This window comes from Mercenaria mercenaria, chromosome 5, assembly GCF_021730395.1.
Source record: "Mercenaria mercenaria strain notata chromosome 5, MADL_Memer_1, whole genome shotgun sequence".
NCBI classification, from domain to species: domain Eukaryota; kingdom Metazoa; phylum Mollusca; class Bivalvia; order Venerida; family Veneridae; genus Mercenaria; species Mercenaria mercenaria.
This window is the reverse complement of record NC_069365.1, coordinates 35,762,708-35,788,717: the sequence shown is the minus strand read 5'-3', so window position 1 is coordinate 35,788,717 and position 26,010 is coordinate 35,762,708. Positions and strand designations below refer to the sequence as shown.

At 33.5% G+C, this 26,010-nt stretch overlaps 2 protein-coding genes across 4 annotated transcripts; both read left to right on the top strand.

The window, feature by feature from the left end:
- Positions 1-776: 776 nt before the first annotated feature.
- Positions 777-2,098, top strand: LOC128557292 (uncharacterized). Its single transcript, XM_053544528.1, has 2 exons — positions 777-830; positions 1,184-2,098. The coding sequence occupies exons 1-2, from the start codon at positions 777-779 to the stop codon at positions 2,096-2,098; spliced, it is 969 nt and encodes a 322-aa protein (XP_053400503.1).
- A 6,206-nt stretch (positions 2,099-8,304) lies between these two features.
- LOC123556877 (embryonic protein UVS.2-like) lies at positions 8,305-25,126 on the top strand. Of its 3 annotated transcripts, none has more exons than XM_045347935.2 (9): positions 8,305-8,630; positions 14,695-14,772; positions 18,680-18,773; positions 19,392-19,507; positions 19,807-19,971; positions 20,623-20,713; positions 21,012-21,136; positions 21,560-21,814; positions 22,283-25,126. In XM_045347935.2, the coding sequence occupies exons 1-9, from the start codon at positions 8,471-8,473 to the stop codon at positions 22,495-22,497; spliced, it is 1,299 nt and encodes a 432-aa protein (XP_045203870.2). In that variant the 5' UTR covers positions 8,305-8,470; the 3' UTR covers positions 22,498-25,126. The 3 variants fall into 3 exon arrangements, with proteins under 3 accessions (XP_045203870.2, XP_045203871.2, XP_045203869.2); XM_045347936.2 differs by lacking the exon at positions 8,305-8,630 and adding an exon at positions 10,070-10,274; XM_045347934.2 differs by lacking the exon at positions 8,305-8,630 and adding an exon at positions 13,211-14,310.
- Positions 25,127-26,010: the final 884 nt, after the last annotated feature.

Genomic DNA, 26,010 nt, shown 5'->3' with positions numbered 1-26,010 from the left:
ACCAGAGTCGGCTGGAGCACGACGTTTGGTTTGAGGCGATTCGACAGGACTACCGATGTGGTGAAGAAACTGTTCTGGTAGCTATCTGTCTGAGTTTTTGCGGGTTGCCTCTTAGTGTTCGAGCATTGGCGAGAGGAGGTCAGGTGTTACGTCGAATAGATGGTTTATGATCTTATACAGCATAGAGAGTCGAGCTGTGTCTCTCCTCTGGCATAGTGCATCCCAGCGCAGTGTTGACAACATATTTGACACGCTGCTCTGCCTCGAGTAGGTATTCATTACGAAGCATGTTCTTCGGTGTTGTACAGACTCGATCTTGTTGATGTCCCCATCATGATACGGTGACCAAACGATTGATGTGTGGTGTAGGTCTTGTAAGCGTTGGCCTTATCGCTTCTTGGACTGTATCTGATGATTCACGGAGGAAGCCGAGGGTGGAATTAGCTTTTTTGGTTCTATCATCGACGTGGGATATCGATTTCCATGATAAGTCAGGTGTGATGGTAACGCCCAGGTACTTTGCTTTATCTGTTGATTTCAGTGTAGTTTGATGAATATTGTATTGACTGCGGATGGAATCTGTCTTGGTTGTAATATGGATGACCTCGCATTTGTCATGGTTAAATGCCATCTGCCACTCATTTTCCCAGGTTTTGAGGTTATATAGGTCCTCTTGGATGATCTGGATGTCTGATGGGCTCTTGATTGGACTGTAGAGCAATCAGTCATCAGCAAACAATCGGGCAGTAGATCTGACTTTTGATGGCAAGTCGATGATGAAAGCTGAGAAAAGCAGACTGCCAAGCACGCTCCCTTGCGGGACACCTGAGGTGACGGGCGTGATATCTGAGCATTCCCCTCAATAACTACTTGTTGAGTTGTGTCTGATAAGAAGTCCTGGATCCACAGTAATAAACTGATCCCGTAGTGGTCTAACTTCTGTAGTAGACAGTCATGCACAACCTTTTCAAACGCCTTACTAAAATATAATAGTATGGAGTCTATTTGCTGGTTGGTGTTGAGCCCTCTGGCAAGGTCATTGACTGGAAGTAGCAGCTGGCTGTCACAGGAGAGACTTCTTCTGAACCCATGTTGAAAGTCTTTTAGGATATTATGATGTTCAAAGTGTGACATGATATCACTATATACACAGGATACAAATGTTTGGGAAATTGGCCGGTAGGTAGCTGGGGTTGCTCGTTCGCCTTTCTTGAAGACTCGGTATCTGGCAGATGTGTTGAGTCCGTTAGTTGGAAAAACAGAACAGCACATTCTGAATAGTAAACATTTTGCGGAGAAAATCAAAAACCTTGAAGTCCCACCGGTTAAGAAACTTGTATCTTATGATGTGACTGCCCTTTTCACAAGTATACCCGTGGATAAAGCAATAAAAGTGATAAAAGAGAGACTGAAGAAGGATAACACACTCAAGGAAAAGTCAATACTCTCGGTAGATGAGATTACCACCTTTCTAGAATTTGTTTTGAATACAACTTATTTTGTGTACCATGGAACATTTTATAAACAGAAACACGGGGCAGCAATGGGCTTACCCGTCTCTCCGATTGCGGCCAATTTGTACATGGAGGATTTTGAACAACGTGCCATATCGACAGCTGAATGTCCACCCGAACTTTGGTTCAGATACGTGGATGATATGTTCACGAAAATGAGTATTAATTCGATAGATTCGTTCACTGATCACATCAACTCAATTGATGATGAATTCAAATTCACCAGTGAACCTGAGGAAAACGATCACCTTCCTTACTTGGACACTGACATCTATATTAAAGATGATGGCTCCACTAAAGTGAAAATCTATAGGAAACAAACCCATACAGTTCAGTATCTGAATTTTGGCTCGAACCATTATATACAACACAAGAGATCAGTTGTAAGAACTCTCATGTATAGAGCAGAAAATATAGTCAGTGAGCCGGAAGACATCAAGGTGAAGAAACATCATATATCAGAGGCGCTTAAAGTAAATGGTTATAAGAACTGGATGTTGAAAATACGTGAACAGAAAGATAAGAACAAGGAGAAGAAGAATTCTGAAAAAAAAAGAAAAGAAAAAAAAAAGGGAAACGGATAGCACTTAAGAGGCATCTCAGAGAGACTACAAAAAGAGTACAAACATACCACAAACCTTTCAACACAATAAAAACAAATTTAGTACACCCAAAAGACCCTACCCCAGCTGAAAAACAATGTGGTGTTATATATACCAAGTAAGATCAAGTGTGACGGTTGCAAATCTGAATATATTGGGGAGACTGCCAGGAATTTAGGAGTACGGGTAAAGGAACACATGAGTACAAAAAAAGCCGTTTAACATTAGAGAGCGAACATTGTTAAGATACTGGACACTCAATATCATGGGATAACATCCGGGTGGCGGCCCGTGAAGATAACTCCGTGAGACGGAAGATCAAAGAAGCAATTGAAATCATGGAAGGTGCCTCCGATTTGAACGAATATATAGGTTACGACCTTCAGCCAGTCTATCGGAAGGTTGTGTCACGTGACCACCATCGTCACGTAGCATCACAGTCCTGAAGAAGACTCCGAAATGGAGTCGAAAGTCTCAACAAAAAGATAAATTTAAGCCTCAGAAAGGTAACTATCTACTTTGGAATCAGCATGGCTGAGGCAGGAATCAGCCTCTATTCTACATTAAAAGGTAAATACCAGACTAAAATGTATGTAAAGATACAGTAATGTCCTTGATCTTAATACTTGGAAAACGCTTTGTTATTCTCTTGTTCAGTGTTTATTTGACTGCACTTGTTCTGCCTGGTGTAATTGTTTGGGCAAAACTTTGAGGTCCAAGCTCTCCATGTTACTCCTGAAGAACAAAGTAGTCAGATCTATACTGAATGTACCTGCACTTGTTCAGATTTTCATAAACTTGGTTTGTTAAAAATTGAGGATAGAGTCAAACAACTGAGTCTCAATCATGTTTGACAAATGTCAATCATACATGAAAGATAACTTTGTCAGGAGAGCCAGTGTTCACAATTATTGTACTAGAAAATTTCAATTTTTTGTTCCTTCCGTTGAATCTGTAGCAGCCACGACCTTTTACTATGATAACATTTTAACATGGGATTCACAACCTGAATCAATACAGTTCATAGGTAATCACACTAGGTTTAAGAAAGAAGTTAAGAAGCATTTCTTAAATGCTTATGAGATTTGGAATTATTGTTTGTCATCTGGTTTGTGTGATAAGCTATATGTAATAATGTTGATGTTATTTAAATCCGTCTGTGATATTTTTGTTGACCAAATACATATGGGATTTCAAGTTGCAGGGATTTGAGATGTGCATTTTTGATAGACTAGTAGAGAAATATCAGAAAAATATTTAAGTATTGAAAGTATTCATGACATAGTTTTCTTATAAATACTTTTTGGAAAATCTGAAGTATTAAAATAATAAATGTAGGAAAGTGCTTTGATTATAGTTCTGCCATTTTTCCTTTTTCTTTTAGTAGTATAAAGGTAACCATTGGAATTAAGTCACAATACTTTATGGGCTGACCTGGCACTACATGTCAAGTCTTCTCAGTTTTGATTGTTTAAGAATTTCTTCTCAAAATATACTGATAAAAGACATTTGATCTCACTGATGGTTGTTTCTGAGTAGAGATAAGTGGTAGTATTTTATTTTTCTGTGATTCTAAATTACAAGTCCTTCTTATTTTATTTATTTTTTTAATGCAGAAAAATGTTTGTATTGTAGATATTATACCTATACCTATACCTTACCTATGCTATGCTATGCTATGCTATCCTATGTTATCCTATGCTATGCTATGCTATGCTATGCTATGCTATGCTATCCTACACTACACTACACTACACTACACTTGTGCTTCTTGTGGGTGTACGTGTGGATGTGGATGTGGCTGAGCTGTGCTGTGCTGTGCTGTACACTACACTACACTATACTATACTACACTACACTACGAAACGCAAATAGATAATACTTGGACATGAAGTACATTAAATACCAATCACACTGTGAGTATACAAATAATGAAATGTTTGTGCTGAAAATTATTTATGTTCAACATTTTATTATGGGGTAATCTTGATCACTTTACCTTTTCTGTTCTAATTCTATTATATCAGTTACTAGTAGTTGTTTATTCCTTACCTGTGCCTTCATCACCAATGCTACCCCATTCATTTGAAAATATCTTGAACTCATGTCCATATGTATATAGCTTCACTATGTTAAAGGCGACTAGGTGTTACATTGAATAATGGTTTGATACATTGTTGAAATTGTAGCAATAATAAAATGTATGGTGTCCTTTATGGCCTTCTATTATATTTGATACTTAATATTTCATGACATTTGAAAATACACAATGTTGGAAAAGTCTTCGGAAGTCCATTTTACTAAACTAGTGTCCGTAGCTAGACATATCAACAGCTGAATTGTGATTCAGAATACCCGAAAATGACTCGAAATAGTCACGTTTAAGGAGGTCGAGAAAATTTGAATATAGGGCAAGGTATGTAGTATTTCATTAATAAGACAACTCATTTAAGACAGTTAAAATAGAGGTCAAACACAAAATTTATAATAAAAAGCACACACACATTTAATACCTGATATCGCCAGCAGTAAAGATCCTGACTATGGTGCTCCAAATAAATGTTCTACAAACAAGATACATTCTTTGATTAAAATCTCAAAACAAAGAACTAATAACATATTCGTTAGTTCGAATTCTCTGTCCAAATCAAGTGTGTCCCCTCTCAAAGATTCAATTTTCGGATTCATATTTGTTGTACCAAGAAGATTAACATAATTGCTGGTGACAAATTAGTTCTGGAAGCAATAAGGTATTTGGGTGTCTTTCAGGACAAAACGCTGAACTTCAAAGAGCATGTTAAAGGTGTTTAGCAATATTTTATTACATTTTTCAGTTTTTGAATATTCTGTCAGAATTTTATTTAAGGAACAAAAAGTTGTTGTTCCGTTTAAGAAAAGAAAGTCTTTTTATGACAAAAGTTAGGTACTATAAGTTTTGTGTTTTAAAATTTACTATAATAGGTAATGCCATTGAATATATACTTGTATAAAATAGGCTTCTAAAATCAAATAAAAGAGTTTCAGCTTCAAAGATAGCCATTTCCTGCTCTGGACAGGATCACTCCACTACTAGTCCGTGGTCACATCAGTCGACATCTCTGGAGGAACAGAAACAGCATGGACATGATCACAGCAGTCGACACATCTGTGGAGGAACAGAAACAGCAATGGACATGATCACATCAGTTGACACATCTATGGAAGAACTGTTCCGGCCTTGGGCATGATCATTTATCAGTCGACGCATCTCTGAAGGAACAATTGATAACAGCCTCAAACGTGATCACACCATTCGATGCCCCTCTGTAGGACCAGTACCAGCCTTTGACATGATCGCACTAGTCAACACACCACTGGAAAACGTTATGTGTATAAGCCGAAGCTTCGGATTAAGCCATTAATATCCGTCAGAGGTTCGTCGTTATGGTGGCTGATTTATGCTATTTCGTTATTTCGTTCTGTCGAAGCGACACAACGAGAAACGTCGTAATCCCCACCCCCACCCCACCCACGAATGTCGCCCCACTAACTGTCGCCCAGCCGAATGTTACCATCAGGTCTGACATGGCTGCATGGCTGTATCATTCAACATGAGGACATTATATGAAATAAACTCATATTTTCGCTCTGCGCAATATGTACTGCCTGTAGCAGGATAGTGTCAGAATAGATGCATATTTTGTATCTTTATTTATTCATAGTTGCCCATATCTGGAAAAAATAGTTAATTCATATTTTAGAGGACAATGCTACATAGAAAAGATACTCTTATTAGGTTCCTTTACGTTTGCTTTACGTATAGGAAAGAAGCAAACACACACTGCATGTCACCTCGATTTAAGGTGCATCCGAAAGACTATTTGACTATCTGACTCCTGTAGGTTTTAACCAATGAGCTTCCACTTATTAAGTCAATACATAACCATCGAGTTGAAGAGGACTCTTATATTGTGTACGTTTGTGGACGTTCTTTGTATAGTTTCTGTGTTTCTGTATATCGAGCAGACGTCAATTTCTAACGTTGACAATGCCCTTTACATTGTTCTTTTTTTCACATTGATTTCTTGAAAGTTTTCGTAACTATGTCTGTTCTGTTGAGCAATGTAAGTTATTGTCAGACATGTGAAAATGCCAGGGGAGAGAAAAAATGCCAGAAATCCAAATTTGTTTATTAACTCATTCCCGCTAAATTTCTATAATGAACTTGTCATCTTTCAATTTGGACAGTACCATTAACTGTAAAAAGGAGTGCATACCAAAACGATACTGACTAAATGGCGAACAGTGCAGAACATGATCTGACTACACCGATGTGCAGGCTGATCTTGATCTGTACTGGTCGCAAAGGCAGAATTAATCGTGTCCAGCATGATAAGGGTTAAGTAATTAAATGTAGAAGAAGATATACTGGAACAAGAAAAACGACAACAGGCTAGGTATGACAGAGCCGGTTCAGGATTTGAAATGAAAAACACTCGCATAGTTGTGTTTTTAAGGCTGACAAGTAAGTATAGAACACAACACTGTTAACCAATCAAAATTAAAAGACTTAAACGAACAGGGAGATTACAATATTTATATCACACGTAGGTTATTTTCAAAACGGAAGAAATGTTATTTGATAAACTCTAAAGACTGATGACAATCCTATTTAATCAGTACAATAGCATTGTCACCAAACGTCTGTCAATAACAGAATCTATAACTAGATGTTATTATTCTGTGGTATGCACTATGTTCTACTAACAATGTAACCATAATTTAATACATATATAATGAAACAATTTAAATTGTTTGACATATAAAATGACAGATATGCAATGTAACGTAATTATGGTGCTGCAACCCTGAAAACATTTACTAATACACTTACATCGATTTTGAGAATAAATTGCAGCAAATTATCCATAATTTACATGCTAGTGTAATTAAACATACAAGCATTTGTACAGAGAAGGTATAGAATAATGTTCCAATTTTGTAAAATTGACATCATGTCGACTGACCTGTTGGACGCAACACCTGCTATTTTAATTTTCCGCGCGTCATTTACTAATTAATGTTAGGAAATGTATGTTTTAAAGCGGAATGATCCCTTAATCTTAACACCAAGAAAAAAAGACTGGAAGATTGCTAAAAGTTTGAATTTTCAGGACAAACCAATACAAAACTATCATCTAACTAATGTTATTATAAACACATTTGCAATCAAAAATATCTACAAAATGGAAAATATAAAGTTATGATTTTTGATCAATATCTCTGTACAAAGAAATTAAAATATTTTTCAATTGTCACTTTATTTATACAGAATGTGTACAGCATATATAGAAATATTGTGATCACCACATCAGCTAAATATAGAAACAGGTCGGCATAGAAATAAAAGAAAACGTGAATTGTGTGGAACAAACTGTAATGTAAGATAAATACCCTTTTAGTCATGATATGTCTAGTATATAAACTGTGAAGAGTAATTTGATAATATTATACACAACCGAGAAGGCTTTTTAAATACTGAAAATGTGCAGTTTTAAAAGACAAAATGAACCGAACTATTTGTATTAAACATATTTTGAATATTTATTAAATGCAATTTAAAGCTCGCCTGGGTGTAATATTCTTTCATGCGAGGAAGCCATCCAGCTGGCCAATAGAGGGTAGGTGGTTCTACCTAGGTGCCCACTGATGATGAAACAATATCTTGAGGGGTACATGGGGTCCTCCTCAACCATCAGAAATTGGAAAATATAATTGTGTCGGTGTAACGTTACACTCCTCTTCACCCAAACCTAAAGAAAAAGAAATCATTGTATGTAAATGCTTAGTTTTATAATCGTATAGATATATGCATACAAATAACTTTACTTTTAATCATTGTATTAAATCTCACTTTTTTAAATGCATGTGTTTGTATTTATGTTATGCTATGACGATGAACCACTTTGTTTCGATACGCTTCTGTTCTGTTCTGTTCTGTTCTATATAAATATCTATGACTAAACGAATGGCAAATATTGGTATCCTAATATGCACCTGTTACATTAGTGAATAAGCTTTCTCTTATAACTATTTGAAAATATTTCACAATATTTTGATTCATATTTCAACCACTACTAAAGTAAAGCCTGTAAAAAGCAGTTGAAATGTAATCCCACCACATTAGTACAAGAGACAGTTGTATCAAAACAATAACGAATAAACATTACAATGTTTATAAAATGTGTTCAAGTGGCATTTACCTCTTACATTTATATTATCTGCAAATAAAAATCTAAATTGAACTTGGGGCACTTTATCCTTTCTTATAGAAATATGAAATTGATGTTTAATAATATTTTTCAAAAGGTTTAAATGACTTTTCAAGAAGTAATTGAATATGGTTACATTCTGTCTTTTAAAAGTCTAGCCTGGATGATTTGGCATTTACTTCTGGAATTGAATATCGGAAATCACTTGATGACATTGTACGTGTTCTTAGCAAAGTTGGAATTCATTTTGGATACTAACAAAGGTAAAATACGTTTGAAATTTATGTTCCTTTACTCTGCACCCATTGAACATTGGAATTATCAATTAATAAACTCCTATGAATTAATTTCATTTTTCCTATAAATAGTACGTTTACTACATAAAAATGTTGCAGTAAATGATATTTTTGAAACAGCTTTAAACTTTAAATAATTGACATGTCTAGAATATAAAAGAACGGTAATATATAAAATTAAAATTGTAAGAAGATATGGAGCACTTGTTACAATTAAATTTGTGTTACTCTAACCTTTTATTTTTTGTATATTTTAAACTGGATAACAATTTAAAACGTCAACTGTATCAAGTGTAGCGTTAGTATGACAGATGACTTTTTTCCATTCCCAAAACCATTAGTCCTTTTTCTCTCTCATATAAACGAACTAGTTAAAACTAAATATATACAAATTTCCTAAGTTTAGTGAAATTATGCATTTATCAGACACAATTTCATTCACTTATTCATAAATAAATTTATACGACTTTTATTTGTGACAAAAATACCACCATTTAAAATATCATTTGTGCGGAGCAAATGGCTTGTATCATGCAATGAATGGTGAATAGGAAACCTAGAACAATCAATGAAACATGAGATAATGCGTAATTATTTTGATTGCAGGTAATTAGAAACCGCAGAAAATGTTTACAAAGGTGTTGCAGGTTAGATAAAATTACGTGATTATGTAATTTTATAGAGATTATCGTCTTTTCTATAAATTTATATATAAAAATCTGGATTGTAAAAATTCCGAACATTTTTGTAACGTAGAAAATCCTGGTACAAGAAGTGTAAAGAATAAACTACGTTATAACTACATAAATGGAAACAAAAATGTTGTTTGATTGAGTAAAAATTACTAAAGGAAGTTAGAAGATGCAGCAAGAAATTAATTAAAAAAACAAACAAAAACAAGTTTGCTATTAAAAGTTTAACGAACCAGTGTATTCAGACTTTGCACATTTCATGGGAATGACTAATATTTATAAAATATTTTATTATTATAAAAGTGAAATTTATAATTAAGCTTATTATTATACTATGCTACCTCTGAGGGCAATGTAAGAAACATTTACATACATAACGATTTAAGAAGACGAAGTAATGCTTTTACTTTCTTAATTGCACAATTCAATTAATTATTTTCATTGCATGCATGTTTTGGTAGATTCAACTTACCTTGGCACTTAGAATAAGGGATCTTAAAAATGAAATTATTGCAAGCTCTTTTTAGACAAGACACAATTTGAAGAAACTTTGTTTACAAACCTGATCACATAAATCTGCAAAAGTTAAAATGCACCGAATTCGTTTAGTCCTTGAATAACTAAATAGTAAACTAATAGCTGATGACAAAAGATGGAAACTCCCACAACAGAACTCAATGACATGCTTGTTTTGTTTAAACTTTAAACTGCATTTTGTATGTGCAGTATTTCAAAGTTATTTCATTTAAATATAAACAAAGAGATGATAGGCTTCATTTTATTTCGAGTGTGAGAAATTCTTTTAGTGGCCATACCATTTCTTTTGTGGATGTGATCTTAATTTTATAATACAATATTTTGAGAAATATGCAGATCATGTGGTTAGAACCGTTTGAATACTGAAACCTCACAACATCAGGTATGTGTTTCATATTCTACAAATACATTTTTGTTTTTAAAAGTCAAAATCATAATGAATTGATTATAATTTCAGTTTCTGTGAAAAAAAAGGTAGTGAAAATAAAATCTATAAGAAGTAGAATCGGTTCCACTGTGGCTGTGTCACAGGCCATGAAACGTGTAACCTCCCCACACCCATCAGCTCTTATCATTCTGAAAAACTGAACTAGCTTCATGATACTAAAGGAGCAGAAAATAGCATTAAACTTATGCTTATGATCAGGCAAATCTTACTAGCTGATTTATGAAATGAATGTCTCGTTCTTCTTCTGGATACTCGGCATTTAGGTATAATCAAAGCTTGACAAATCAAATCATGGCAATAAAAAGTTACGGCATATTTGAATACAAACATGGTTTGCTGTATTGAAATAACATCAAATACAAACATGTAACTGTATGTCTGCCTGCAACTTCAATTATGACATTTTATTTTCCGAAAACATTTAATGTATTTTTAAAAATATATTTTTACTTTTGCGATATACGATACGCTGAATGCATTTATGATTAATTTATATAAAATAAGCTGCAATAATCTGCATGTTTAGAGTAATTATGTTATTCATTGACGTCATACTTTCTTTCCGTTTTCAGGAATACAAAAAAATATTTGTTAGTGTGAACATATGAAACAACACCAAATATTGAGCCTTTCTTTCTTTCTTTCTTTCTTTCTTTATCTAAGCCACATCTCTGTTATTGGGGGGTGGAGGTGGGTGGGGGTGAGGGGAAGACAAATTTAAAACATAAATTAAGGCATTAAAATGAGCATATACTCGGATTTGTATACACACTTGGGTTAATATTAACAACTTTTTTTTTCCAGATAATGTTATACTAAGAGTAAATAAAACACATACATCTTACTTCCAATAATTATGGCCTTCTATGTGAACACAATTACATTTACTATGAAAGCATCACCATTAGTGTCTCGACGCAGAAGATCAGCACGTCTTTTCCAACAGGTCTGGCAGATCTCTAGGATGTCTGAATGATCAAGGTGTTTAAATATGCCCACAGAATACTTGATAAAATTTATCAGAAGATCCCGAAGGCAACGAGGCAGAATAATAGCAGACTTAGTCTGTTTCTGAGAGGTAATGAAATGTGCAACATCCCTCGCGCCACATCGGGACACCATACTGTGAAATCATTAATATTCGTGGGGGACTAATTTTCGTGGATTTTGTGGTTGAGTCAATCCACGAAATTTAATCCTAACGAAGAAGTAAAATTCCCATTCATTTTATGTTCAATGTTGATCCACGAATTCATATCCCCACGAATTTGCCGTTTTGATCAAAACCACGAAATTTCATGCCCACGAAATTAAATGATTTTACAGTATCTATTCATATTGCAAAGACAGGAAGAAATGAAACCATTGGTACATTCTAATTTATTTGTAATCGAATCTTTAATAAAATTAACCAAAACGTCGTTAAAACCTTTTGTTCAAACTAAAAAAAAAATAAAGAAAAGAAAAGATTTACGAAATTCAGACACTCTAGTAACTGGAGTAAGTGAGTCCTGGTATTAATATAACATTAGAGAAACATGATACTGAAATCAAAAAACTGATGGATAAAGGTGAAGAATGATTGAAATGTAAATAATTATACTAAATATGTTGAAATTAACCTGTCTGTGGCAAAATGGCCTAGATCTACTGTTAATTATCACAAAACCTGTCACGCAATAATGCAATTTGCAAAAAAATCTTACCACCTATATATTTGGGCAATATATTTTTATTTTATATTTCTAATGCACTCGGTGCATTCCACCTCTACCTTTTAGGGTAAATACGGATATTTATCTTTAAGGTTGCATGTTCAAAATACCATTTAAATATAGTGTTCCTGTAAAGGGATACAGGAGCGTTATTAGTGAATAAATAATGTTAAATTTATCTGATAACTGGTAAATTTCAAAAATGGCACCTTGTAAATAACATTATTTGACACATAAAAAGTTATATATATGCCATAAAATGAAAGTTTTTTTTTAAGTAAATTTTCCCATTGACCTTCTTTTAGATGTTATGGTCTTTCATGACAGCAGCATTGAAGTGTGGAGGCAGTTAAAGTCAACCCGTACTTGGACACGGTTTTTATACTACTTCCTGTCTTTGGGTCACTGAGTCCATTCAATGTTCATCTATGTTAAAACTGTCTATTGTTTCCCCCCTTCCAAAGGTAATACTAATGATTAACTTTACTTGAATTTCCCAGACATTTCCAGACATTGAGACATTTCCATTAATAGAATTTCAGTAAAAGTATATCTGATGCTAAATTGACAAATGGATCATTGTCAGACAGTTTGTTATTCAAGTTTGTCATCATTAATCAATACAACCGATGCAAATATTCTGTTATTTACTAAAGTTTCATGCTTGGATATTACAGATATCACAGAATAGAAATTCATAATGTAATATCGATAGAATTATGAGGAAAAAAGAACTACAAATAGGTTGTCTTTGTAAAATTAAAATAAAGCTTAAGCTCCTTGTGCTACCTGATTTACTCCATGCCATAAGTACGAGGGAAACATTTAAAACTTAATATGCAATACTGATACATTAGACCATAAACTATTTAGATCATAAACTGAAGAACAGTTCCAACTGAACGGCATATCAAATCTAGTGTGAAACGATTCTCCAACTTCTCAAACTAGACACATTAGTTACCAAATAATTAAAAGGAACAATGTATAATCTGTAACAAAGTTAAAGTAGTGTGTACCGCAAGTGATACCACAATAAAAAACTGACCCTGATTATACGTTCACTCTTGTCACTGTAAATTAAATGACCTCGTACCTGAAACTAAAATTTCTACTAGTAAAGTTGGAATTCCTTTGTGTATGTATGGTTTGAGTTTGACGAAGTGCTTGTTCTTGTTTGTTCTGTAAATTTAATGACAGATAAAGTTTGAGAATATTATGTCTTAACATAATACACATATATTGAGATATAAGGGCAATGGTAAAACAGTTTTATGAGCGGTAAAGTGAGCAGTTATTTTGCTTTAATGAAGTTTGTGTGTGTGTGTGTGTGCGTGCGTGCGAGCGAGCGAGTGTGTAGCAGGCGGAAGAGCTGGGCTAAATAGAGTTGTAGTGCCATTGCACACAAGGCTGTAGGAATTATGGAGACCTTGTTTTTGTGAGCAGTTTTTTCATTCATTTTTGCTTGATATGTGAAAGGTTAAAAGGCAAAGATACCCATAAATACCGACAATTATCCTTTCCATATTCAATATGACTTTAAAGCACGCACAATCATCGCGCTCATTAACTCTTTATTTATTGACTTTGGAAAATGATTGAACGTATTTTACATCGGACTGCAACTAATTTTAGCGGAGAACAATTGCTTAACTGTGGAACGAAGTTTATTTTTGTTTATTTGTAAACATTGTAACTTGAAGTTGACGGCTGAATGAAATTTTAATGGAAATAAGCTGTAATTATTCAAGAGATTTTCATGAATGAAAATATGATGTGGTGTACCAGTATTAATATATTAGCGGATGATTGAGAGAATTTTACATAATATTAAATTGATTAAACCGGAGAGATGGAATTAAGAAGTTGATTTGTATGTAGCATATGACATTATAAACGAAAATGACAGTAAATCAACTCAGTAATTGATTTACATGGGCGGCGTTATAAAGACGTATATTTAATAGGACACTTATATTGAAGGTATACAGAGCGAAGATATTTGATTTGAATTGGGTGAAAGTATTGATAGAAGTGCATTTGGTCGTGGTAAAGAATTGTTCAGCAATTTAAAGAAAATAAGGCGGCACATTGATGATTAGGAAGAAGATGGTATTCTATTTTCATGTGTAATTAATAAAAAAATCAGCAACATCTGGAATGTTAAAAGGCGCGAATATTGATATAACACACAAAACTTGCTTCCACAGAATATAAAAAACACCATGGATGCTATCATGCACACGATGACTAAGGTACGTACTTCTGACATAATGACTAAGTTACACAACTCTTAAAACGATGACTGAGGTACGTAGCTGTGACATAATGACTAAGTGGGACAATTCTTTGACGCGATGACTGAGATACGCAGCTCAAATAGGTAATGCTGCTGAATGAGGAAATGCTGCTGCATGGCATTTATACCCACATAAATGCATATAAAAAGCGCTGCTCGCCGATTTTGTTTTTACAAATTCTAAATATAAGGTACTCATTAATACAAATAAAAACTACTTTCTATTCATTTATCTTGATGTAGCCACCATTATATTAAATAGATACATAGTATAAATCCGGACTTATTTTCAAACCATATAATTACTTCTTTTTTTCTGTTTTTTTCTTTCAATTTCCAGATGTAGGAAAAATGGATTGTGCAGGAAGTGCTAAGCTCATTCATGTATGGATTTTCTTTTTCAACATCTTTCAGAGAGGTAAGTTCAAATACATTTATATTGAAACAAATCTTTCCCTCAAGGAACCCGTATTCACCATAGATGTAAGTCTGATAGACTGTTAATACTTTTAATTCTTGTCATTTTACACGGTAACTTTTTATTATGAAATCGACATTAAGAAAACTGTAAGTCAAATTGACATTTAGAAAATTGTAAGTCTAATTTTCTTTTGAGTCTTTAAAGAATGCTATTGGTTTCCAAATACTGAAAACTGTGTTTACCATAAGTAAGGGAACGGATTGAATGTGCTTGCAAACGGTCTATTAACTTTTATACAACGCAATCATTTATTTGGATTAAATATGCAGAAACATATTATCGAGATCAAATGAAAAATGATTAGCGAAATACTTTGAAATTATAGAGTGAAATAAACAGAACTGCAACATACTATTTGAGCCGCGCCATGAGAAAACCAACATAGTGGCTTTGCGACCAGCATGGATCAAGACCAGCCTGCGCATCCGCGCAGTCTGGTCAGAATCCGTGCTGTTCTCTTTTGAAGCCTATTGCAATTAGAGAAACTGTTAGCGAACAGCATGGATCCTGACCAGACTGCGCGGATGCGCAGGCTGGTCTGGATCCATGCTGGTCGCAAAGCCACTATGTTGGTTTTCTCATGGCGCGGCTCATTTATAGATTAAGCTTAATCAACATATACGCTACCGTCTCAGCAGGCACGCTCCATGTTATGAATGATATATTGCTAGAAACAAAAGTTCAATTGTGTCAATAATGTGTAATTGTAAAATCAAGCCTTTATGGACTGCTTGACTTTAAGGCAATCTGAATCTAAGTACATTTATTGATAGGTCGATTGGCTTTAAATTACAAAAAAATTAAGACCAACACGCGATGATTGCTTGATGTTACATCGACAGTTCATCACATCATGGAGGAACCGGTTAAAATGTCTGAAGAAATGTTAGCGCCAGACAAAGCAAGTCTTGTCTTCTAAATCATTTGATACAGTTATATACGGTTTGCGCATGCCCTGTAATCATTATCTTCTTTTATTTTGAAATCCATACTTCTCAATAACTCTATCAAAATGTTTTATATTTACAATATAAGCATATTCGGTATAGTAATTGTTTCTAATTAAGCGCTACAAAACACAATGTATGCCTTTGAATAGTTAATGATATCCCATATTTCTCTTTTTCAATTGATTTGAGATAGAATCTTGACAAAAGTATGAAAACGATTATAACTCTTTTGTAAGGGTCAATTATATCAGTGATAAGGAGCGAGTCAGGTACAAAAGACACACCACGCCTTGAAATTATCATTTTTCGATATCAGATGGGTCGTTAGATACTATTGTATTTGTAAAGAATGTTGTCAAATCCGTTTAATATCATCATAAAAACGAGAAACGTGCGCATGTGTCTGAAATATAATGTAATAATAATAACAGAATAAATATCTTTGCGTTCATCATGAGTCATTTTAATTTAGTCTCATCAAAGGACTATAGTCGATTACCATTACCTATGCAATAGTTTCCTAAAGGGTGCTTCAATCAAATAACAGTCATCCGTTCTTAATCAACTCAAAACATACTGAAGTAATGAGGTATACGGTCGATTTAACGAAAATAGAATCAGACATTGAAATAGACAGCTGTATTAAAACTATAAACTGGACCATTTTTGGGTAAAAATAATGACAATAAAATGAATTTCATTTTTATTTATTGTTATATAATGGTATGTCTTTATAAATAAAATTAATAAATATTTAGACTAACTATAACAGCGGCCGCTCTGCTGAATGAGTTTATTGTTAGTGTCACAGAGATGACATATGTATAGGAAAGTGGAACCAATGCTCCATTATCCTTGCGTCACGACTCACCAGTATGTAAGCCGTGATCGTAAAGTAGGAGGATGGTTGAAATGTTAACTGGTCGACGTCTTGTTAATTTATTCATATTGAGTCACTTCGAGGGTATTATATACGTATTACGTGCCTTGAAGTTCTCAGGATGACTACACGCTCAAGTAAACCGACTCTAGTCAAGATAAATGCAACCATATCCTGTAAGACATGACACGCGTCACATTCCCGTCTGAATTAGGCTAAAACCAAAATTACATCATCCATATAGATTTATTTATTGTAAAATGCAACAATAGTCCAACTGCATATCAAAACAAGGCTCAATTTAAACATCTTTTCACAACACTCACGAAAGCCACTTCCCAAACCTGATATAAATGTTGTTTGAAACAGAGAGGAGTTTTACAGAGTGTCGAATTTTCTTATAAATCATTGGATTTAAGCGTACATTCTATATCAAGACCTTCACATGGATATTAAAAGTTTATGGGTCTTCAGCTCCATAAAATAAATTGTCTATACTATGTATTTGTCTTTGTCCTGTGTATTGAAAGTTTATTAGATTCGTATCGAGAAATATGCACGAGTTCGGCAGTTATATTGCGGAGGACTTTTGGTTAACGACGCTAAATCTAAGCATGGGGCTAGGCGTGATTTTAGACTAAATAAACAATCTGCCTTAAACTGTAAACTGGTACTGTAACAGTAATATTTGTTTAGAAAAGTCTGCTGAACGTAGCCTTTATTCACATTTAAAGGACAGAAAACGCATTTGGCCGCTACTGTGACACTTTATAGAAACACTAAATGATTTTTGTTAATTGCATGATATATCACATGCTAAACATATTCAGAAAGAGCAGAACAACATACTCAGTAAGAGGTACAAGAAAAATAACCGGAATTCTTTATGATTTTTTACTCACGTCGTTTAACCGTAAATGGGGTGTAACAATAATACTGCCTTACCGATTTCAAAGCATCTTTTTTCACTAAAATGTAAAAGAAAATGAAGGAATTCGGAATATTTGTACGTTTTAATATGTACTGGTTATGGAGGCCGCGATCAAATATGCATGATTTTAAAGGCAATTAAATTTTAAATCTTAAGTTTCTTAAATGGGTAAATTTCAAATGTAACATATAAGCATGTTTGATTTTAACTTGATTGATTTACAACTGCTAATTTCTGATACGTTTGAAGTGCTTTTAATGAAACATTATAATTTAATAATGGCTATTTTATTTCCTTTTAAAATATCTGCCTGAAATTTAAACACTCCATATTATACTTGTATTTAAATATACAAAACGCCTCTATTCAAATACACTGTATTTTTGTTGCGGATAAAGATTAGGGAATACTGACGTTAAGGAAGAAGAACTTGTTTAATTGAAACATTGTCGAGATGATGTAAACAATAGGTGTATGGTTATAAATTTCAAGTGAAAGAAAAATAATTTTTCGCATAAAAATATTTTCCACTTCAGACAGTCATTTAAAAATATCAAAAGGAAAGAAAAACGTGCTTCAACTTTTAAGCAAGGTAACAGTGACATAGCAAATGCCTAACGACCTGATATTATATGTTGATTTAAAATAAACCTTGGTTCAGTTTTAGTGCATTGGGAGCATGGATTCAATTCAAACAGAACTCTACTTGAAAAAAAAAACACAAACAAAAAACAACAATAAACAAATCCTTTTAAGCCGCAACTAGGCCTAAATGAGGGGTGATGCACATTTCATTTACTCTCACGAACCTAGTCTGTTATCCTTTTACTTTGGGCTGAGACATATGCTATCAAGGACACCTCAAAGCATTCACATATTTTACTTTACTTAGTAAAACACTTATGCAAAGGTTCTGTTCGCCGACATGTTTTTATGATGCAAAATATCTATTCAGTTTTGCTGAAAATAGTAGACATTTTGACAAAGTTAAAATTGATTTTTTTCTGTTTGTAATGATTTCGGCATAGTCATTTAATAAAGGTTTCTAGTACATTGAAAGTAACTTTGTTTCTATTTACGTAGCATTCTGTCAGTGCAACGGTTCACCTTCCACAGTCTACGCTAGTGAAGCTCCCGCAAAATTTGAATCGCCCGGATACCCTACATCATATGCAAAGTAAGAGTTTTATTATTAAACAATATTGCTTGTATACTCTACATCAGATACAAAGTATATACACTATACAAAAATAAAAGGTTCATTACTTTTGCAATAATTCCATGACAGATTTTTGTTATGTAACAGTGTTCCGAAATCTACATAACAATACGTTGTTGTATAGCATACGAAAAGTAAGAGAATCACTACTCATCAATCACCGGGACTCTCAACAGTATACAGTACTTGTAGTAAGAGATGTATTACTCAACAATATTGCTACAATTCAATGACAGAATTTTGTTATGTTAACGTGTTCCAAAATCTACATACCAATATGTTTTTCATAGCACGTCAGTAAGATATCTGTTTTGAAGATGTAGTTACTTTTTTTTTTTGTGTTTCTTGTCAACAATCATTCAATTTCAGTTCAGTTTTGTTATATTGTTATTTTTCTTTATTTTTATAACTTATCGATAAGACTATACATGAATATATAACTCGGACATACAGCGAACGAAATAAAATAATGAAATAAAAAATTCAGAAGGACATTGAACAAATAAATATATAGAGATTAACAGAAAGAAAAAGCAAACAATGCGCTTGAAACAGAGTATGTTTTTACAATTTCAGTGATTTGAGTTGCCAATGGTTAATAGACTCTGGGGTTGCTGGTCAATCTATCATCTTGTATTCAGATAACCTCGACATGGACTGTTCATTCGGGGACTTTGTTAACATTTACGATGGTAATATTTCCAGGGTAACGTTTTAACATTAAAAGTAAAAATGACTATTTTAGAACTCAGTGCTTCAGAAAGCAGCTTATGGCTACGATTAGAGTTTTATATCAGAATTGACATAAAGACAGAAATCAATATAGGTATCGAATGTTTCCTAAACTATTATAACAATTATAAGGAAAAAATAAATCAAGTACTTATGTACTAAGGTAACACGTAAAACAAAAGCTAACAATATTTGCAACGTGTTTTTGTGTCACTGTTGGTCACGACTGAATAATTATTATAATTACCATTGGACATAGGTTCAAGTACGTCGGATGCCACCTTACATCAGAATTTGTGTGGGACAACACTAAAGAGTAATGAATATGTCTCTACCGATAGATATGTCCTCGTGGAGTTTACCTCGGATTCTGCAACAGCTGGTGCTGGGTTCGAGATGACATATCTCACAGCTGCAGACACATGTAAGAAACGGCGAATATGACGTTTACTTGTCATTTGTCTGTATTTTGTTTTAGAGTCGGGCCTTAATTCCATGCTGCTGATGCAAAATGCAAAAATGAGCACAAATCTAACATAAATATCTTTTGAAGTGTCATTTTCCTGACGACACAAGTCGAAGTCGTTATTTATTCAATGTAGATTTTAAACATTTGCAATAATCATACAGAGAATATTTGTTTGTTTTGGATGACGATGGAAAATTATTTCATCGGACAAGTAGCGTTCTTAATATTAGCACGTAGGATACTTAAAATACAAATGTTTCATATAAAACTAAGATGTTTGTTTAAAAAAAAGTGGAAAATTTAGTTCTACGTTTATTAGTTGAAAGAAGTTTCATGTATTAACAATTAATATTCTTCCCCGTTCTAGTGTATTTCGCGAAAGTAAGATTGTATTTGATAATCTAATTGTTCAAAACAGTTGACTTACCAAGATATTTCCAATAAAACACAATAAAACGGCGAAGATCCTGTGTGTAATGGTCTGGATTTTATCTTTGCGATCTGGTGTCAAATTATTGAACCGACTCATAATGTAGTGAAATCTAAAATAAATCGTAAACATTAATACAAAATCATAAAAGTAGTCCTTTTACACTTGTTTTTCAGCCGGAACTGGTTGTTCCTCCCAATACACACTATCCGCCTCAACAACACCGCAGTACCTAACGTCACAAGGTTTTCCAGCATTATATTCTAGGTATGTTCTCTACATCTCGGTCTTTATCTTCTTGCTAAAGTTTAGAGATGTAATAATATACCAATATACAAATATGACAATGATACTGTTTTATTACTAATTCATGTATAGGGAAAACTTCCAGTTATCTTAAAGTTAATATATAAAATGCATCTTATTAAAACATACTCGTTTTTTTTTACGCTGCTTCGCTTGCAAAGAGCAAATACAAATTCTTTGTCTATATATCTGCACTTGACACAACATAGTTGCACAAGCGTTTGAATTTATTGTCAAAATAATTGTTTAATTCTTCCAGTGACAGTTCATGCCGCTGGTTGATAACTGCCTCCACTTCATTATCAACGATAGATTTTCAAGTTATCTGGAGTGATGTTGAGGCAGACTCAAACTGTGCATACGATAAACTTGTTATTTATGATGGTAAGTTCTTTTTTATAATGTTGAATAAATAAAATAGAAAAAGTGGAAACTCCACAGGTCGCTCAACACGACAAAAACAAAAATGTTGCAGGCTCGGTTTGACTGAGCCTGTTCATGTACGGTAGTGGAAATGCATGCTATCGTCCACGCCCACTAGCCCCGGATTATACAATATTTTCTCTTTTGAGTCATGACCGATTTTTAAGACTTTATATTAATTATTAAATATATGGTGCAAATGATGTTTAAAACAACGTGTGATCTGCTCTATGTATTCTAGGATGTAACGTGGTACGCGAACTAATTTTACAAGTGTTCCAAGTTCAATAACAATATCTAAACTTATTGTTACTTGTTCGTGTTAAACAATTGTAATTGGACGTTTGACTTCCTGATATAATTCAGTTGTAATTCAATTTGTAGGTAGCTACATCTGCGAGAACCAGGAGTTGTTGACAGATTGCTCCGCCAGGACAAGCGCAGACGCCACGTCCACTGTGTATACGTCATCCGCAGACAGCGTGCTGGTCACGTTCTTCTCGGATAATTCATTTAATAGATATGGTTTTATTATCAAATTCACAGAAAACTTTGTTAACTTCACCACCACAACATCTCCACCAGCCTCTACAACAACAGCGGCTGCCGTTCAGTCTGTAAAAACTGACATTGTCACAAGTAAGTCAGTAAAAGTGACCAATAAATAAGAATTTGTTACGATTTGCAATCTTGGTCCAGAAAAAAATAGTTTGATATCTTTGATAGAATATCTTTCAATATAGCAGTTTCTTTCATCAACGAGAATGAATATTGTTTCATTTCATTATCATTAAAAGTTTACAATTAATAATTATGTTAACATATAAACATTTTCAATGAGTTGTGCTCCTTACATTACGTGTACATTGTATATCAAGAAACTCATGTGTTTCTATATTTTGTTATTTTTGAATACATCATTTGATCTATATTAAAAGCCAAAAACATAAAGAATTTCGGGGAAAGGGTCTCTTAGAAAATTCCCGAATCGCTGCTTTTTTCTTCTTTAAAGTTGAATAAATTCATAAGAAAGATATCTAATTATTTAAGACCTCATTACATAAAGTTTCATACTTTTTAAAAATATCTTCCAAAACTATTTTTCAGAGACAGAAATCAGCATTCCTTTAATGGCGGCAAGTGCTGTAGGCGGGGCTGCATTCGTGCTTGGTATCTTAGCAACGGTTTGGCTTATCAAATGCATATTTACGAAAAAGAAAACGAAGAAAGGTCTCATTACTGTACATTCCATAGCTCCACTGCCTGCAAGACCTACTGTGTTCGCTCCAAGACAACAGACCAATGTTCTCTCCTTTGTATAATACTGATCAAAGGATTGTTCCTTACGTTAAAACATTTTTTTCAAAAAGTGCCAAATGTTCTAGATAGTGACATTTGTTTGACTTCACAAACATGTATATTGCTCAAACAGAAGAATCAAAGTGTGTTGTAAATATTTCTTAAATTATTGATTCGTTATCAATTTCTCTGTTGTTTTGCATTTTCACCTGTTTGTAGTGTCATCACACGTTTATGTCTTAAAAAAGACATATATAATCACTCTATCAGTCCGACCGATTTTCTAACCCATATTCCAATGTTTTTCAATCGAACTTACAGCATTGTGGTATAAAGCAGATAAACTTCGTCGTCTTGCATTCAAAGTCAAGATAACATGGCGTATTATGATTTTTTTGCTATAACATTGTCCAATCTTTCTTTTAAGTATACATGTATCAAGTTTTTTAGGATGGACACTGTCCTATCTCCAAGATCAGGAAAAGCCCGAATGGTCCTTAATGCTGTACATTAGTGTAATTAAAAATAAATTTGTACATTTATTGGTACACAGTCCAATAACTTCGGAATATGATGGGCATGAAGAGTGAGATTCTCTACAATTGTTTTGCCATTTTTTTTATATTGGTCTCATCATTGTTGTGATATCTTTTACCTTGTCTATGTATATTATGTATATATCATGTACATGTCCTTACATAAACCGCTATGTGATGGCGGTTTGATAGGCAGCGTCCCTGTCGCCTATTTATTTCTTTGCAATAACTTTGTTGCCCTGTTTACGATATTATTTCCTTTTTTTTCTCACTTGTCTCTCATTGTTTTGGATGCAAAATTCTTTTATATTAGGTAGCTAAAAAGAAATGTTGTTTTTTGTTGCTCAGCTCAGATACTCTGTTTGCTTGAAACAATGTGCGGAATGGAACAAGAGTTCTACCTCCATCATTGAATCTGAAAATCTGGAATGTTACAAAGGGAGCTGAAAAGTGTTAGTGAAACTCAAAATCAAAAACATAAAGCTTAGAAATAAGAACGACTGAAAAGCTATGGCCAGGACAAGGGTTTGTCTTTGGTATTTTGTGTTTCACTAGTATCTACGTTCCTTTGTGTCTTCCTGGCCCCAGCCTTGAAGACATGAATTAAAACTTGAAGTACTCCTCTGGTCTCCCTAACACTGATCTGGAAGACAGATATGGTGTAGCCTACACACTGCAACATTATGATAGATAATTCATAAAGTATACTAAAATACATTATCCTATCTTGATCAAAGCTGTTTTACTAATATTCTGATTTCAATTATGATTGGTTAAACTAATTACAAGTACTTCATATTGTATAAAGAAATAAACAAAGACCACGTATACTGTTACCTGAACCATATCATAGAGTTTGGATAAGTGATATTAGTATCATGATTTCCTTACTACAAATTGTCTGTAGTATTCACTTATTGAATGGCTTATCGGTTAATAGTCAAAACTATTGCCCAAAGCCAGAAGCCATTCAGTAAGTGTTTTTTTTTATATAACATCAGAAATTATTTTCACGATTTATCTTTAATGTTTGTTTTACTTATTAGCCCAGTATTCATATATTGAACATAGATTAGTCATATAACACAAATTATGGGCCGGTGTACACATTAAATACTGACCCCGTTTAAAATAGACCAAATGGGTCCTTTTAGAACATTGAGAAGTGACCCCGTCAACATTTCAACATTGAATCAAAAGATCCCTTTTCATCGTTGAGAATTGACCGAGTCAACATTGAATTATGATCAAAAGGTTCCTTTTCAACGTTGAGAATTAACCCCGCCAACATTTCAACATTAAATTTTGATCAATAAGGTCAATTTTCAAAGGGGTCAATATTTAATGTTACACCGGCGATTGATATAAGGAGTCATCTATAATAAATATCAATGATACAATGAGTAATGTTCGAGCCGGTGGAGTCCTCCGAGTATAATACGTATTGCAACACAATCATCTTTTCATGCATTCTGTTCCATGTCCTTCTAGTCAAACATTTTGATTGTGATTTTATAAAACTCATTTACATTTTATACTTATAGTCAAAGTTTACAGTTTTTATGGCTAATTTACAAAAAATAATACGATGGGGGATTGATGCATAAATGACAGAAAACAAAACAAAAAGGTCAAAACGAACAAAAACATAATATTATTTAGGCGTTTTGTGTATACTTCACATTGTTTGTTTGAATGCCAAGGTTTTGTATAGGGTTTTGATGCATGTTGCTTCAAAAGTAAATTTGAGAGAATGAGAGAGATTATTCTTTACACTATGTTTTTTCTTTCATCGTATGTAAAAAACTTTGTTCAGCCTGCTTGCACATCATTTAAAACATGTACAGACATAATCTATATTTCACTTGGTGACATCAGCCTGAGGAAGTTACTGACTTCAACGGTGAAATGACGTTCCATAACACATCATGCTACATTCTTAAAATGCCTGACATACGCACACGTATTCTATGATAAATAATAACAACACTAATAATGAATTATCATCCTTTGTCTCAATTGAAAGGTTCTTTGGTTTTGTCTAAAAAACATCAGTATGTTAAAGGAGGGAGCTTAAACTAGTTCCGATATATGTTACTATTAAAGTTATTCATTGAATATTTTGTTTGCTTGTTGTTTTGACCTATATCATATTAAAAATGAAACGTTTACAATGTAAAATAGCATATTAAAGATTCATTTGAAAAATATACGAGAAGCTTCTAACATTTTACATGTATGGGCTAGGTGATACATGGGTTTAGTAGCAGACGGGATGTTTTTGTTATCTGAATGCACTGCTTAGCAGTTAAATTCAAAACTATAAAAAATGAAATATGACAGAATACGCTACTGTTAAAAAGCCTTCTGTTGCATGTCTAGATCTGTAACTTGAAATGCAGAAACTAAAAAGAAGCCAGATTATCTTTTGCTTCCGTATTAAACAATAACAACAACAACAACAAAAAAGAAAACACAACAAGAACAAACAACAACAAAACAATCGAGTAAGATGAACAATGAAATGGAATAAAGTCATGACTCTTATACGTATAATAGCACTAAATAGGTAATCAAGCAGCACTTCCGGGCTAGTTGGATAATGGAGGAAAGAAAAACTCTCATTTGTTCCCAGTTAAAGTGGTTTTCATGTTTTATGTAAGCCAGTTCCTGTTTATTTCATTGTGGAGATATAGTTGACATTTTTGGTACATTTTTATAAAAATGTAAACAAACCTTATTAGACATGTGTTCATACACACATTTTAGCTGTCAGTTTGGAAGATGTTCCACAGTGTAGACCTGTCAGACAAAAAATCTCTCTTAGAAGATATATGACCCCTACTTTTCTTTGTATTTTGACAGGCTATTAAGCTACCGGTTGATGAACCTTTAGGATTATTTTTCGACATTTCAGAAGACTTAGGAAAAATAAATGTACGAGTTAAGAATTATGTACCTTGAAAAATCTTTACAATAAAATCAAAACATTATACTAGT

Excerpts from the sequence above, each read along its gene's own strand:
- LOC128557292 (XM_053544528.1), top strand. The coding sequence starts at position 777 with ATGAAAGCTGAGAAAAGCAGACTGCCAAGCACGCTCCCTTGCGGGACA. Across the intron at positions 831-1,183 it reads TCCCTTGCGGGACACCTGAG|GTAGCTGGGGTTGCTCGTTC; the intron begins GTGACGGGCGTG and ends ATTGGCCGGTAG.
- LOC123556877 (XM_045347935.2), top strand. The coding sequence starts at position 8,471 with ATGACTTTTCAAGAAGTAATTGAATATGGTTACATTCTGTCTTTTAAA. Across the intron at positions 19,972-20,622 it reads TCTCACAGCTGCAGACACAT|CCGGAACTGGTTGTTCCTCC; the intron begins GTAAGAAACGGC and ends CTTGTTTTTCAG. Across the intron at positions 21,137-21,559 it reads TAAACTTGTTATTTATGATG|GTAGCTACATCTGCGAGAAC; the intron begins GTAAGTTCTTTT and ends TTCAATTTGTAG.